This window comes from Athene noctua, chromosome 2 (assembly GCF_965140245.1).
Source record: "Athene noctua chromosome 2, bAthNoc1.hap1.1, whole genome shotgun sequence".
NCBI classification, from domain to species: Eukaryota; Metazoa; Chordata; class Aves; order Strigiformes; family Strigidae; genus Athene; species Athene noctua.
In genome coordinates this window covers 97,420,130-97,436,793 of record NC_134038.1, presented here as the reverse complement: position 1 = coordinate 97,436,793, position 16,664 = coordinate 97,420,130, and the positions used below count along the sequence as shown (strand labels likewise).

Genomic DNA, 16,664 nt, shown 5'->3' with positions numbered 1-16,664 from the left:
CCAAGATTTTGCCATGTTTCCACATGGAGCAAATGAAAACTATCGATTGCTTTCCATTTATTTTTGGCTATTTCAACGCAGTAATTGTGATAATTTTGAAACAAACTGCTAAGGCTTTTTTTGAAAAACATTCATCATATTGGTGAAATCTAGCAAGAGCTTTCATGTGTAGTGTAAGTCATAATGAATGATGAACAAAGGTGATAAGACAAAATTAAATTGTTCATGAATGGATGAACATGCCAAATTGCTTTAAATATAAACACTAACTACCCCTTAGCAGCTTAATGCAGATTATTCCTAACTCTCCACCTCAGTATTTTCAACAAACCACCTTTACCCACAATGACCCAAAGAGCACTCACTAAGCAGAGAGCAGGAGTGATCATCGCTCTGGGGAATGATTGCCTTAACTGGGTTCAAGGAAGCACTGTGTAGATTACATAGCTCTTTACCAGGGGTCCTGAGGATAGGGGTGATCATTTAAAGCCACAGTTCCCAACTTACAGCTTTAAATGCTGGTACAGCAACTCTCCCAACCCAGTAAGGACACCCTTCAAGAAACTGCAGGCCAATGTATTGCTGCTGCCAGCATACGTAGCCCTGATAAACACAGGAGAATGGAAAAGACGGCAGAAAAAGAGAGATACCACCAACAACAAAACCTCACAGAAGGCAGAAGCTGAGAGCATCGCATGAGATATTCAACTACACACCTCTTCACCAGCAGTCTGCACAACATGACCTTTACGCCCACATGCTCCCACAACTGAGGCTGAGCATGGGGAAGAGCCCTTCTCCTCCAAATGTTACAGATGCCTCATGTATCAAGCATAGCCACATCAAGGCCTCTGCATTTGTTTCTAGCACTTCTCTAGTACAAGAAAACAGACAATTAAGCAGAGAAAAGAAGTTACGTATGAAAACCGTACTATCATGATCTCAGGAAGGAAAACAAAGGACCGTTACAAATGTCAGATGGGAGTAATCTCTTTCTCAAGGAATACTGCAACATAACTATTAATTTCTCATTTCATTCTAACTGGGGGCATATTTTCTGTTCTGAGAGAGATTCCTATGGCTTAGTGCAACGCTGTAGCAAAATGAGACTAGCTTGAGACAGACTCCTTTAACTTAAGACTGTTTCTGATGGCTTAACACTGTTGTAACACCTGTGTGACATGTTTTTTGACTGAGGGAACTTAGCAATATTTTTCCCAAGGACATGCACCCTAATCAGTTCTCAAATCTAGACTCCTTCCCCTTTTACGCACAGAACAGAAATAAGGACACACAGGCAGACAAGTGCCACACTCAAAACAGGTCCTCCCCCACTTGGGGCATCAAGCTCACATCAAACTTTAACTATTTCCAAGATTCTAGCAAAGAATTAGATTTAGCCTTGACAAAATTTCTCTTCTATTTTAATAATGCATCAAGTATTTTATTTGTTTGTAAACTATTAACCAGATGTCTGTCTGTCCAAGTCCTGTAAGCACTAACCGTAAAAATGATATTGCACCATAAATTATGCATAGCAAGGATTTTCTGATTAACTGAAACATGTGCTGCAGTTGTTATCCATCGTAGTTAAAATGGCATGTGTCCATACAGTGTATCAGCATGCAAACACTTATCACATACTTCCCCTATCTTACATACCTCATTACCAGACTGAAACCACAGAGAGTGTGGAGTGCAGAAGAAACATGGACATTACATTTTTCAACTCCACCTCCCTATTTTCTTGCTGAATTTGCTACTCATTTAAATTCTTCTTTGGACATCATCTTCATTTTCTTACAGATTGAATTGTAATTTCAAGATACAAAAATTATTACTAAGTCTGCAGTAAAGGCAATAACTATCTTCTTTCAAATATTCAGTAACACTGGCTCTGCAACAACACCTAGGGAAGGCAGCCATGTACTGAGGGTCAAGCTACAGCCTCTGCATATCAGTGTAAAACAAGACCACCGATGCATGCTAAATGAAGGCAACAGAATTGCATGATTATAAATGGTTATTGCATGATTATATATAATTTTAACCTAAAATTATTCTAAATGAAGAAAACATTTTTAGTTGACTGTATCAACAAATTGTATTACCATGTAAAATACATTAATATCATTAAAATGTTAGAACTGACACCTTTTGCACCTTATCTACAAGAGATACATTGTCATGAATATTTGTCACCAAGAAAGCGAGAATGCAGCCAAGTTTTATTTTGCTACAGAATTATTATATTCCATACCGATTCTATGGTCTAAAGTCTAAGCACAAGAAACAACCACTAATAACACAGTATTTCATAGCATTGACATTTTACATTATCTGAAAACAGACAGCCCAGGACATTCTTTCTCCACTAATGACTTTGTCATACTGCAAAAACTTACAAACTTTAAGACTGATTCTGAAGGCACTTACATGCCTAGCTGTGAATATTACTGTGAGTAGTCCCAATGAAACCAATTAGTTGACTCAGAGTAATTAAGCATTAAAGCTAATTATACCTGTTACTGAGAATTAGGTCTTTTCTTTTTACTGAATTCTACAGCTAATAATTCTGAACAGGGTTGTCAGTTGCGACAATTTTATCCGAAGTTTTGGAAAAATGTATTTTCGTTAAAGACCTAGCTCCAAGAGGAAAACTGCAGTTCCTGATAAAACAAGAAAAATAAGTTTGCAGTTTCCCAACTTGCAGGAATAAACTTGATTGTGTTAACCCAACAAGCTCATCGAGCAAAAGGCAAATACAGATATAACTTATTATCAGGCAAATGCTCCGCATGGATTTTCTTGAAGAACCGGGTTAGCGACAAAGCACTACAGTGGCCTTAAAAATCACACATACTGCAGACAGCTGTAAGAGGCATCAGGTCTGCATATTCTGATCCCAAAGCATATACGTACCTTCCTTCTTTCTATCTCCTGTCACGGTTGTTCCACGATGGTGTCAATGCCACTGACTGCATGAGTATCAGCTGCCCCCCTGATACAGAAAGGTGATGCACATGTCCAATGCCACAAGAATGGTTAAAATATCAAGGCTTTTTTTTTTTTTTTAGCCAATTCCACCAACGCATTCAGCGTTCAGAGAAATGGATCTTGTATCATTTTCCTCTTGCCAGTTCCACCATTTTGACTAACTATGCCTTTCCCTTCAAATTGTCCCCAACTATATTTGATAACTAAAGCCTGCATCAACAATTACTTCTGAATGACAATCAGTGAAGCAAAGGCATCTCTCCCCTTTATGGGACTTGGAGAACCTGTAAATTTACTCCCATCTGGCACTCAGTGAAGGTCATAGTCTTAAACCCAAGGTCCCCAAAGCCAAGTACGAGAGTTAAAGCCTCAGTTGCTGTTAATACCTCTTCCCTCAAAACAGACTGTTTACCTGCCACATATGATGCTGATGCAGAGGTGCTTTCAGCCACTCCACTTAGCCCTGACAAGGGCCAGTTATCTCAGTGTATTCTTGCCACACAGTGGGTAGTGAACAGTTTGTAGGCTTGTTTTTCTTGGTGTGTGCACTCCTGCTACTAGGGTTGGAAAACAGCCACAAAATGAGTGGTGGGCACATATCCCATCTCTAGCTATACTCCAAATTAAGCAGTTTAAGATTAAGAATCATCATTCAATTAAAGTGCAGGCACAAGTTTTTGGTAATGCAAAGCCTGATGGCAAAGAAGGCTAGTTCTTCAGGCCCTTTTACAAAGTATTAAGAAATGCTTTGCCAAAACTTAGCTTCCTAAGTATGAGAAGATCTCCATGACAATAATCTGAGGGAGTGATTAGAGCAGAGAAAGTGGAATATTTCCAAGCATGCATTTTTACTAATCTTTCTCCAGAAAGAAATAAAACCTCCCACACAAATTAGAAAGCCTACTATTGTATATTTCTCTCTCCCCTGTTCTCCCGAGACCAATCTTTCCTACCTGAAATCTTAAAGCCACTACAACTTTAAAGTATTTTTAAAGATACAAATATGCCCTTCAGATTACTCCCTCAACATCATTTCTAATCTGTGAGATTCATAAATCCAAAGTAGTTTAAATTCTCATATCACTTTAGGGATTATTTATTCTAATCACAAAACCACACAGAATATTTCATTATGGACATACACAAACATATGCTGGATAAACAGGGAAGAAAAAACACAACTCCAAATGTCATAACATTTCAAATGACTGCAGAGATGATTAATGAGGTTAGTGTACTAAATCATATGTAAGGATGACAAGGAGCAAACTCAGAAACTTCAAACCAGATTTTTAAATCAAACGGTGGGTTTTAGACAAAGATAAAAATGGATGGGATGGAGATTTCCCGCAGATAATCCAGTCAAGTCATTTCACTTTATCTTCACCTGTTTAGAGTTTACCCACCTCAGTGAGCTGTATAAATATTCTTTCTTACTTTACACAGTGACAAAATAAAGTGCAAAACCTCCTCCTTGATCACTGCTGAAAAATGTATCATATCCTTCTAGACAAATCAACATGTATAAGGCTAATACACATGTTATCTTTCCATTAGAACAGAAAATCATACATCATTTTACTCTCTGAACAGTATTCAGCACAACTCTAAAGCTATATAATGGAATGAATGTGGTGATACAAATAATAACAGTAAGGCAGGCTACCACAAAGACTGTAAGAAGTACTAGGGCCCCAAAAGAGTGTGGAAGGTACCAGGACAGTGAAAATGGAAGAAGCTTTTGATTTCAACTTTGTGCCCGGTTCAGACCCGGAAAGTTCCTATATATAAAACCAACAGTCACCCTTTGTGTCCTGGCTTTCCCCCACCAGCTCTGCATCACAGAAACAGCCGACTATGAACATTTCCCAGCTCGCTAACATTTGTCTCAGCCATTCAGCAGTTTCTGCCAGGATCCTCCTCCCTCTTTACACCCTGTGAATTAATTCTGCTTGCAGCAGCACTAACACAGGATGCCGTGGGTTTTTTCCTCTCTCCAATGTGAGTTATTCATCACTGCTTAAGAATAGTAAATGGTATCGAGTTCAGCTGCCTTTCAAGCCACAAGGACCTTTCTTCTGTACACATGGCAAAATCGTGCAGAGCCACTCAGTACTTTCCCTCTTAGCTTTGCTTTCCCAGAACACATTCCAGGAAAACATGTGGCTCCATACCACAAAGAGATAAAACAGACCTTTCATCATTGAAGGGAAGCAGAGATATGTATTTCTACAGTCTGGCTCAGATCCCTGGCTGAAGTCAACAAATGACTTGCATCACTTGAGGATCCAGCCACTTCAGTGAGATTACTGAGTGACTACAGTACACTTAAAATCCGTGCTGTGCTTCAGGGCCGAGTGAGCCAGCTGGGCTCCATAGCTAGCACAGGTTGCACCATCCTTATCGGGTCTGCTCTGTCGCTACTTCTCTCTCCTCACCTTCAGAGCCCAGCTCCTGCATCCCTCTGGCCATAGGCTTCTGTTCAGTTGCACGATTGGTGCACAATTTTCAGTAGGGGTGGACAGGATATATTCACATACAAAAGCTCCCCTCCCCTCATTTCACAGCACGGAAAGTAAATATATTCTTTCTGAAGGAACACCTCCTCTTTGCTGACCTCTAGCACAGCTACTGCAGTCATTCTGGCGTTACACCTTCTCTAAGGCTTGCTTTCTTCCCAAGTCTCCATTCTAAGTAGACAATCGGCCTTGTTCAAACAAAGACTGACATCTGGTGTCCTCCCTGAACGATCTCAGGAAGGTCCCATGGCAGCTGAGATAAAGATAACTTCTTGCACCACTTAACAAGAAGCCAGTCTTCTAAAATCAACTTTGCCAAGGATTGCAGTACAAAGCTTACTCTTTTTTTGGCTAGGAAGGAGTAAGATTATTTTATTTGTCTGTATACAGATGTACCTTCAATAGTGACTGACACTTGAAGGGCTAAAAGAGAACCTGATCAGATGAACCTAATGCAGTAGTTCCCCCTCCCCTAACAAACGTCAATAAAATTCTGACAGGGATTCCTCAAGCGGCTGCATGAAGGAGGAGGTAGAAGGAAAGCTCACACATCTTGGATCATTTAGTGAGAGTTTTAAGTGGTCTATTTCGCTATCACTCATCACCTCTGCTAATTTATCAAGCCTGAAAGCTACCTACCTTGTGTTGCCATTTTAAAAGTACAATATTTTGCAACAGGAAGAATAGAAATCAGTCAAACGCTGTAATAGGTCAAAACCTGTAAAAAACACTTGAACTTGTCAGCTGGCACAGGACTAGGGAAGGAATTATGCTACTGGACAACTGTCACAGATGAAGGCTCAAGTTTTCAGAAGTAATTTGAGATTAGCTTTTAGATGCCTGAAACCAGAAAGTTAGAAAGACAAGTTGAAAACTGCTTTTAAGAAGATGTGTATGAAAAGCCGAGGATGGATGCTAAGAGATGGAGCCAGTTTTCTAAGCATAACAAAGAAAACAAAAGATCATCAACCAAAAGTGAGTGCATAATCCACATTCCTCTAGTGTCGCACTGGAGGAAGTCTTTCAGAAAATTAAAAAATTAATTTCTGTATGTGGACTGATTCAGTATCAAATATGCAAAACGAATTCATATCTGTCTATAGTTTTATGGTGGTATGTAGCTACATTAATTTTGGCAGAAGAGGCAATTTAAATCCTTTGGGAAACATTACCCTCTTGATATGAGCACATAACTCAGATTAATAGGATTTGCATATGTATAGCAGTAGGGAGAATAACCCTGAGTTTGGAAAACAGCTTTGTATCTTAATCAGTTTGGGAACACCAGCAAAAAAACCATACCAGGGACAACTAATTGAACAGCATTTGTTAACTCATGCTAGGTAATAATTGTGAATTAATTGATCGATACTCAGAAACAAACACAATAAACAAGCGTATTTCGGAAAATCAAACAAAGCAGAACTCTTAATATAATAAAAAGATAAGTGCAGGTAGCAGTTGCACTGTTAATCACTTATAAATTGTGGGTTTTCTGCAATCCAGACCAAATCTGTTCTATACCCAAATTGTATAATTGACTCTGTGTATGCAATCTCTCAGTTGTTCAACAATACAGATAACAGCGGTAATGCTATAATTATAACTTACAGCTGAAGTAGATAAAAACCTGCTAGTTCTTAACTAGTGGTTGTAATTAAGAGTGGAGAAGAGCAGTATTCACTGCATCTGCTTATGTTTCATTAATAAAAGTGGATTTTAAGTTCCAATACAGCAAAGCAGCTGCACGCTGCATCCAAGCCCTGACCGTGTCCTGACAGAAGACAATGACTGGGGGATGCAGCTCGACTTGTAGCAGCTGTAGGAAAAATAGCTCTGTGAGCAGTGGTTGAGCAGCAGCCGTAGATACGGAATGCACTACATGGAAAGCAAGCAATAAGCACCTAAGGAAGAGGTGATTTCCTGCGCCCCAATCACCCCTTTATCACCCCTTTAGTTTCAACTGAACCGATGGGTTGAAGAAACAGCACTGCTTCCTTCCCATCACCTGCCTCCTTCGCAGGCAAAGACGCACAGAGGCCCTTGTGCGCACACGTGCGCTGCCAACCCAGGGGCAGCGAGCGGGAACACGACAGGCGGGCCGTGCGGTTTCCACGCCCGGCGGCGCGGTCCGCTACCGCGGGCACACACGGCGCGCCGGCCGCCGCTTCAGCACCGGCGGCGGCGGACAGCGCCGCGGGCTCCCGGGCGGCACGGCCCCGCCCCCCGACAGGCCCCGCCCCGGGGCGGCGCCAGCGGCCAGGCGGGAGGTGGGGTCCTCCCGCCCGCCGGACCGGCAGCACCCCTGCGGCACCCCACTGATGCCGCCAGTAACCAACCGCATCTCAACGCCAGGTAAGTTCAGAAACTGCGGTGCGGTTTTTTGCCACACATACCCCCAGAACGGAACTTGCAGAACACTGCACCTCATAAATAAGAAGTTTCAAAAGCAAGCCCTGCGCCACGCGGCATTATCAAGTACAAGCAAAAGTGCTTGAACAAATTTTCTAACTGCTGTTTCCCTGGAATACAGAGTTCTCAAACCCAGGCTGCTTGGTTTGTGCGTTCTGAGCAAACCGAAGAGTAAAAGCAACAGCTCAGAAATGAAGTGAGTACCAGTGGCACGTTTCACTTGCTTTTTGGCTCACTCACTCAATACTGGTTGCTAAGCAATTTTATTTTATTTTTTTAAAGCTCAAAACTACTCACTGCCAGATGGATTAATGAAAACACACGCTCACACTACTTACAACATTTTTCATTTATATTTCTCGATACACCAGTACTGTTTCTTTTAGTTATTTCTTTTAAAGGGATTCTATTCCCAGGTTTGAAAGTAAAGATGTAAATTTTAAAAGAGCCAGGGAGAGGGGAGGAAGAGAACGAAGCTAAGTGTAATTATCAGATTTTTCAGGGGATTGCAGGAAAGCGGTACCTAGAGACTCACACATCCTCTGGAACTTGTAGCAAAGACAGCATGTCTAGCTCAGCATAGAGATGTGGGGCACCAGGTGACCTGAAGGTGCCTTGCTCTTAACTGGTTTATCTATAACTATATGACATAACGTTACCTGTGACAGCACAAGTCAGCGCAGGGTTATTTCAGCAGTCAAATAACCATACACAGCCTCTTTTTATTTACACTTTATGCATGGCGATGCTCTTTTCATTTTCACTCTCAGTTCTTTAGAGCCGAAACCTGGCATCTGGCACTGTCTTCCAGCCTGCGTCCTGAAATGCCATCCAACTTACCTACAGCTTGGTAACTGTTAAGAAGTCATGATCGGAAAGAAATAATGACCCGCCATAAGATGTAACCAACTGTTTTGTCAATGGTAAAACCAAACTGCGTATTAGCCATTACCAAGGGTGTAATTACAGCACGGATAACGGGAGGGGGAGGGGAATCCGTTCCATCCCCAAATGGAGGAGAAAACGCATCTCCGCCATCTCCAACTTTCTGCCAGCTGAAAGCTGGGGGAGGGATAGAGGAGACCGCAGCGTGGCAAGCAGCAACCCCGAGGCAGCTCTTTTCCCTTTACAGCTGGCAGTGAGCTGACAGGCTCCGCATCAAAGACTGTTACACAGTTGGGTCATTTTGTGCACTGCTGCTGGGACATGAGGGAGGCTGCAGTAGAGCTTCCTGGCTACAGATCTTCCCTCACACCCCCTCCCCAGACAGAGGAAGTCTGGCTTGGTGCAGAGAACCAAGAGAAAGAACTTTCTTTTTCTTTGTTTTTGAGAGCAAATAACCTCTGATGTAGTTTACTGTTGACCAGAGCCCATAAGAAAATAAAAGGTCAGGGAAGGAGAAAAAAAAGCACAGGCCTAGTAGGAAAGAAACAGGATAGTCACCATGTGCAGGATGAACTGAAGGGGACAGCTGAAATCTCAAGGGAGCCATGAGGAAGAGGTGGCAGAGAAGAAGGAGCAGCAGTGGAGAAGGGGGACGGAAAGGTCAGGTAGAGACTTGCAGGAGGTCTGTCCCAATAACAGGCAGGAGGAGGTGAATGTGGGGAGCTGGAGGTGTGTTGGTATAAAGCATCAGGCTGTACACCCATCGAGAGTCGCAAAAAGCGACGCTGGGACAACGGGGGATCTCACGAGAATGAGAAAAAGCGGACAACGCAGGTGCAAGTTTCCTTGCACTTTTGAGGCACAAACCCATCAGGGGAAGAAGGCAAAGAGTGAGAAAGGGAGAGACTTGCAAAACGCCAAGGGCAGCATCTCCAGGAGGGATGTCAGAAGAACCTGGCAAGGAGGGACAGAGCAGAAGTCTTGTGGGGAAGTGGTACGCCGCCCCGCAGGGTGAGAGGATGGTGGCCTGGGAGAGGGGAGGCTTCGAGGGGCCCAACAGAGAAGGGAAGCCGGCACCCGGCGGGGCAGGCCAGAGGTGCGGGGCTGAGGGGCGGTCAGTGGGCCAGGCTCGGAGGAGGCCGGGGAGGTGCGAAGAAGCGGGGCGCCAGGGCCGGGCCGGACCGGGCTGCAGCGCCCGGGGAGCCCGCAGGCGCCGGCGGGGGAGGAGGCCGCGGCGCCGGGGGCGGCCCCTTCCCTCCCTGCCTCCCCCGCCGCCGGGGCAGCCGCCGCCGGTCCACGGGCGGCCGCGGGCGAGGCGGGCCGCCCTCCCCCGCGTCGTGCCGGGCTGTGTCTCACCTGTCTCGAGGTTGAAGGAGATGCGGGCCTCAGCGAGGTAGGGGGTGTCGCTCTTGGAGCGGACGCGGCGGATGGGTCTGCGGTCGATGTCCTCCTCGGAAGATGCCGCCATTAATGTGGGCACGGTGAGCAGCGTGGCCCGGCGAGCTGGCGAGGGCGAGCGGCGGCGCGGCGCGGGGCGGCCGGGCGAGGAGGGGGCGGAGGGGGCGGGCGGGGAGGGAGAGAGGGAGGGAGGGAGAGAGGGAGGGGGGGGAGAGAGGCGCGGGGAGGGGAGGACGTGGAAGGAGAGAGGGAAAGGGAGAAAGGAGCGGAGGGAGGGAGGGAGAGAGACAGGGAAAACCCGTCAAGGATCTCCGGACGGGAGCGGCCGCAGCGGCCCTGCCCCCTGTCCCCTGTCCCTGCCCGCCGGCAGCGCCTCCGCCGGCCGAGTGCCGCTCGCCTCAGGGCGGCGACCTCGGCTCCGGGGGGGTGGGGGGGGCGAGCGGTGCTCCCCACCTCGCCCCGGCCCGGCCCTGCCTGCCCCCCTGCCCAGGGGAGGCCCGGGCCAGGGGCCTGGCTGAGGTGCCGCCCCCCACCCCACCCCACCCCACCCCGCGGCTGGCCGAGGTGACACCCCACCCCAGTGTTGGGCACCCTGAACTGCTCTCTCCTAGCCTAGGGGTCCCAAAACTCAAAGCACGGCTGGATCGAGACTTGGTGGGAAGTCCATCCTTTCGCCTCCTTCTCCTCTTTCCTTGAGCAAACCCGTTAAGTAAACCAGAATGGCGCACCTGGCCAGGCACTTTAGAGTGCCAAGGAGACTGAGCAGCCGACACTCAGTGTTTAAAACTGACTGTCACTTAAAGCTTGGGACTTATATTCATAAGTCACTTTGGCAGGTCTTTGAAAATAACGTGACCGTAGGCAAAAATCAGTGACTCCTAGCTGCAAACCGGGGACAGTGTTTCGCTGCTTCTCCCCTATTCTGTTGTCTCTATTGAGTACTCAGCCCTCTACGTAGATTTATTTCTTACCCTATAAGGCAAACGTGGCTGCCACATTAGGGCTCCAATTCTGGGAGACACCTCAAGGTGTTAGTGTAATATAAATAATTAAAAATGCTATTTAAAAAAAAAAAAATCTGCGTAGCACAAAAATACTACATAAAGGGAGAGTTAAGCAGTTACAATGTGTGCCAGGAAGTGTACTAGTTTGTCACATCTAGTTCAGAGTTTTTTAAAGAAAATCCAGTCTGTTTAAAGTCACTAAGTTGTTAGTACTTCCAAAGTCTTTTGTTTTGGTCAACCTCAGTGAGAAAAAGGACCAGGGAATACTGGGGCCCAATAACCCTGGAGGCAGCGGTAGTAACACTGGTTGGTTTGAATTTGGGGGAACAGCTCTCTTACTTGTTCCTGCAGAATCAAGAGTTTTCTGTTACACTTCTGCCGATTAAACCTACAGAGGCTTTGGGGCATACTGGATGTTCTTCCATGGTTGTAATGTTGTGTTTAGCTGAAGTCTGCTCTTAGCTCTAATCCCTTCATAAATGTTCACAGGAACTTTCGTGTTTCTGGATGCCTGCAGTGGATAAGATATAAATATATTTTGTTTGCAAAGCCATTCTCTTTTGCTCTGATCTCACTGGCTCACCCTAGCTAAAACAAGGGAAAATCTTTAGTTAGTACTTGCAGAAAAATTTTGGAAAGGATCCCTGTTCATACATATGCAGGTGCTTGTAGTTAGACAGCCGTGACATCCTTGGATGCCTGGTGAACCATCATACCACTTGTAAACGAGGAGGTGCCTTTTGGTTCATCTGCATCTCAAAAAAAGTCTTTGATTAACATCACATGCTGTTTGGGGAAAGGGTGGTCCTACCATTATCAAGGTTGAAGCAGATCCTAGCTTCTTCCAAGTAAGGGGTGTCACTCTTAGACCGGAGTCTTCTGATGGGTCTCCGGTCTATGTCATCATCAGAAGATGCTGTCATCAGAGTGGGCACGGTGAGAAGAGTTGCCCGACGAGCTGGTCAGAAGGAACAAATGAAGAGGAGAATAGCGGGAGAAAGGAGAAATGGAAAGGGGGAGGAAGAGGAAGAAAAAGAAAAAAAAGAGAAGAAAACGAGAAGAGAAAGAAAATTACTCACTGGAAAAAAGGATCTGTAGCAAGTAGTAGAAGGGGCTGTTTGCTGTAAGGTCTCTGCCTCACATGCTGCAGAATTTAAGGTCTGCACTGAATGATGCCGAGAAAGGACTGCTGTGTTGTGTGCCCCAAAGACATAGGTTATAGCTCTGTTCCTGCCACAAATTTCCTTGTTCAAAGTTCCTAGTTTTGCCACTTAAACCACTCTTTTCACGACTTCTCAATAGCTGCAGTCCCTCTTTTTCTGAACACTGTTTTTGAGGCTGTGATGCCTAAGTAATGGAAGTATTTAAGTGTTCACTTAGTTTGTGGAAATCAGTGGAAGACTTGGGACACATGATGTGATGCCTGTAGCAACTATTTCAAGACTCAATTTCTTGTTGTCTTGATTTGGGCACTCAAAATTAACAGCTGCTTTTTGCTCTTGATCCCTTTATGTCAGTTTCTTAGTTGTGAAACAGGGACAATCATGATTTTCTTTCAGCAGGGATTTCGTGAAGATATAAATTCATTAATATTTGTAAAGTGCTCATATACTTTAGTGAAGCACCACTGAAAAGCCCATGAGGAAATTAAGATTTCTGTCTTCTGAACAGGGTTTAAATGGCTTGGGGCCATGCCTTCAAGGAGCAGAAAGCAAAATATTTAATACTGGTTCATTAAGCAAGCACTGCCCACTCCATACACTGATGAAGCAAATGGTAGGATAGGAAAAAATTACAGTGTCATCATGCAATTAGAAACTGTATTATAATACATATGTATAAGGAGACTGAATTAATGTTGCAGAGGCAACCTTCGTTCTGGCATTGCCTAAGTATTTAGCACTTGACCTTACAGCCTTGATAATGTCCCTGTAATGTAGGTGAGTTTTATGTGAAATGTAATTATGAGTGGCTGTTGAATGCTTTGGGCACTGAGCCTATAAATTACAAATCACAAACAGAAGAGCCTTTATAAATATATCCACCTCAATTCTCTGAGTAGATAAAGATCATCACAAATGCTAGATGGGATCTGGCTGATCACTGAAAGCGTGAGCACCATGCACAAGTACCTTCTCAGTGGGTTTCTTCCCCCCCATCTCATATATAGCTGGAAAGAGAACCTCAGCTTGAAAGCCGTTCCTTTAGTGTGGGACTGTTAACATTAACTTTCATGTGGGACCCTGTAAGAGCCTAGGAGCCTAAACCCTGGATGTTTCTTGCTGTTTGGGCATTATCTGGCATAACAGTCTTTATCTTAGGGCTTTTGTAAGCCACCACACTTCAAATAACTAATAATGAACTATATTTTCCTGCTGGGACTGGAGAGCATGACTGACAGTGATTAAGAGCATATTCTGCAGCCTGCTAACTGTGAGTCTTTCTTTTAAAAGTTTTTTAGAGTTCTAAATATTACCTGTCAATCAGAAGCCTTCAGATGCCTAAAACCTGACTTAGGTGTTAGGAATGATAGCATATAATTAGTATGCGTTAACAAAAGCTGTCACGCTCTGTTTTTCGATTTGCAGCATTACGTAGTTTACTAAACAAGCAAATCTGTGTTGCTGGAGGTAGCAGTTATTTCTGGTCTGATTTACTTGTTTTCTGGTTTTAAATAGATTTCTTTCAAGTTTTTGCTCATTTCTAACGTAGCATTTGAATTTGAAGTAAAAGCAAAGGGCAAGAGTTGAAATTGATTTAATGGGGTCAACTATTTAGATTAAGCTAAAGTAAACACTGTGACTGACTGTAAACGATCACTCCCTTGTAATAGGGGTGTACAGTAATGAAGATAAAAGAGAATGGAAAATTTCTGCTACAGAGAATTTTGTGTACTGCATCATCAAATTTACACTGAAGGAAGATTTATCTGTGTATAAAGTCAGCATTGTAAAAATCATCTCATAAAACAGCCAAGCATGTAAAACATTTGTCTTTTAAAACTGGCATGATCTAGCTGTAGTTATAGTCAGTGAAAGAGCACCTGTGCATCTCAGGCTTGGCTGGATCACAGGACAGGAACCTATCTGAAAAAAACCCACCACCAAATTGCATATACATTTATGGTAAACAGAGAAAAAGAGTGAGCTTTTCTATATAATTGTTTATAAATCATTTTTACCTTTTGGGTCAAAATATTAGGATCTGGCTTGTATTCCTTTTGTCTAGAAGTAGGTGGATGCTGGAAAATATTTCCTGGAGTAATCATTATGTATTACTTTGACAACCATGATTATCTCCCCTTTGTGTATATTACCAAAAGGAGTTTTCAAGAATGATGGGAAATTTTAAGTAAACATTAGAAAAATTTCAGAGGAAGCTAATGAGTATTAAAACATTTTGCAATAAACAAAATAAACAAAGATCAATTCTTATGTAGCTGTGGAGCTGGAAAGTACAGCTGATCGCATTCTGATATCCATACAGTGATGCTGAATATTTGTGCATGCTATGAATAGAGCTGTACACACCCTTTTCTTAACTGTAATCCATAAAACTCCTTATTACAAGGATGTCTTGCCATGTATTTTTAAGTAAAACTGTCAACATTTGCTCAGTGTGACAATTGGGTCCACCACAGATAACCCACCAGTATCTCTAGCTTCAGTCGCTCTCCACAAACCAGCTCAGTCTCTGGGACACATTTTCAGGAGATGGTTTTTTGGGAAAATTAGAAAATGTCCTCATGAAGGTCTTGGAGTAAAGGAATGACATTACAATACATTAAGGGGCCCATTTATACTGCAGATGGATTTGAGACCATGTCCAAAACCTCATTTTAGGCAGCCACTCTAACAACACACAGAAGGCAAATCATTCATTTTGGTTAAATTTTTTCATTTTTTTGCATTGTTCCTCGTAGGGTTACACCACGATTGACACATTGTGGCAACATCTTGTCTGGTATTTGATAGAAAAGGAAGAGGTCGCTTATGGAGGAAAAATGTCTTAAAAGTAGAAATGCCATAATGTATGTAATGACACCTTAGAACTGATTGTATATAGTCTCACATTTGTTGTCTCAAAATATTGTACGTTACTGAAGTATGACACAAGTATGCATTTGGGAGAAGGGAATGTGAAATATGTAAAGTATTATATTGCATGTTCAGAGGCATTTTGAACATATAATTTCAGTATATTTAGTTATATCTACAGGTGGTCCAATTTTTGAATGCTGTTTGAAATTACTGAAAACATAGGGGGTGGTTTGCAAAGAATTTTTTATGTCTTCCATTTTTTCCATTAAAATACATTTCCACATATTTTAATAAAAATGTTTGTTTGCCAAGAACTAGCTTTATATTTTGAAGACTTATAATATTAATTTTTTTAACACTTGTGTTTTTTAAGAAAATTTTTGGACATTTCTCATCAGAAAACTTTCAAGAGGTGAAAAGCCATCCTCCTAAGAATTAGTCAGAGAAAACATGAAATATTCATCTTGATTTTTCCATCCACTTTTATCAATCGACTTTTATTAAAATGTTTTTAAAATATCTCATTGGTGACACACATACCCTGGTCATTTTGGGGTCAATAGGGTCTTCATCTAGAAACCCTAATTTCAATAGCAGGTTTTTACCTCAAAATGACAAAACTTTTGAGACCTGATGATTTTAATCTTAGTGCAAGTGAAGTTCTAAAAGGTTTCTGCTGGAGATGTCTAGACCTAGATGCGTATGTTTCTGATGCATATAATCACAAGCAACTTCAGATGACATGGAAATAGCCGTACAGGAATACTGTTTTATATCAGAAATCTTTAAGACTTTTTTTGAGGAAAACCTCATTTCTCAGGGCAAATTTTGAACAACTTTGTAGAATATCTATGAAAATATTTTAATTTCAATGCTGCTGAGGCTGATTAAGATGCTACTTTTTCTACCTTTTTTTTTTTTTTTTTAGAGAAACATATGACTTGCTTATTCAGTTCTCCCTCTTCATGCTTCTGTGGAAAGGGCTCACCATGGCATAACATGTAGATAATACTCACAGAAATGTATTTTTGGCTAAATGTAAATTCAAAAACATTAGTTCAGGTACATTTTGATGCATCTAGAACACAATATTTCATCTGCGCTAAAAAAAACCGTAAAGACAGACAAGCAATGGGTCCAAATGAATGTTTACCAGGAAAAAAATTTTTTGGTCTGATTGTGTCTTGTTTTAAATGCAACTGTTAACAACATTTGAACAATTGGAGATGGCAAGTGGGGTATGGCTGGCAGGAGAGGAAGAGAGATGAACATGTGTGCAAGCATTGGAGAGGACATAATTTCTCATTTATGAAGAATGATTTATAGGCTTGTGTCTCCCGGATAAACACAGAAGAACATACATATGGATTGCTCTGTGTTTCTACAGCAAAGCTGTTGAGATCTTTGAC

The 16,664-nt window shown here is 42.8% G+C and overlaps 1 protein-coding gene across 2 annotated transcripts in view; it reads right to left on the bottom strand.

Moving 5' to 3' along the window:
* PHACTR1 (phosphatase and actin regulator 1) overlaps positions 1–10,341 on the bottom strand; it is a 303,617-nt gene extending 293,276 nt beyond the window's left edge. Inside the window, exon 1 of one of the 2 annotated variants that reach the window (XM_074899680.1) lies at positions 10,170–10,341. In XM_074899680.1, the coding sequence (XP_074755781.1) occupies positions 10,170–10,281 (112 nt within the window). In that variant the 5' untranslated portion in view covers positions 10,282–10,341. The remainder of the gene's footprint in view (positions 1–10,169) is intronic. The other variant, XM_074899683.1, reaches the window with a different exon arrangement.
* Positions 10,342–16,664: the final 6,323 nt, after the last annotated feature.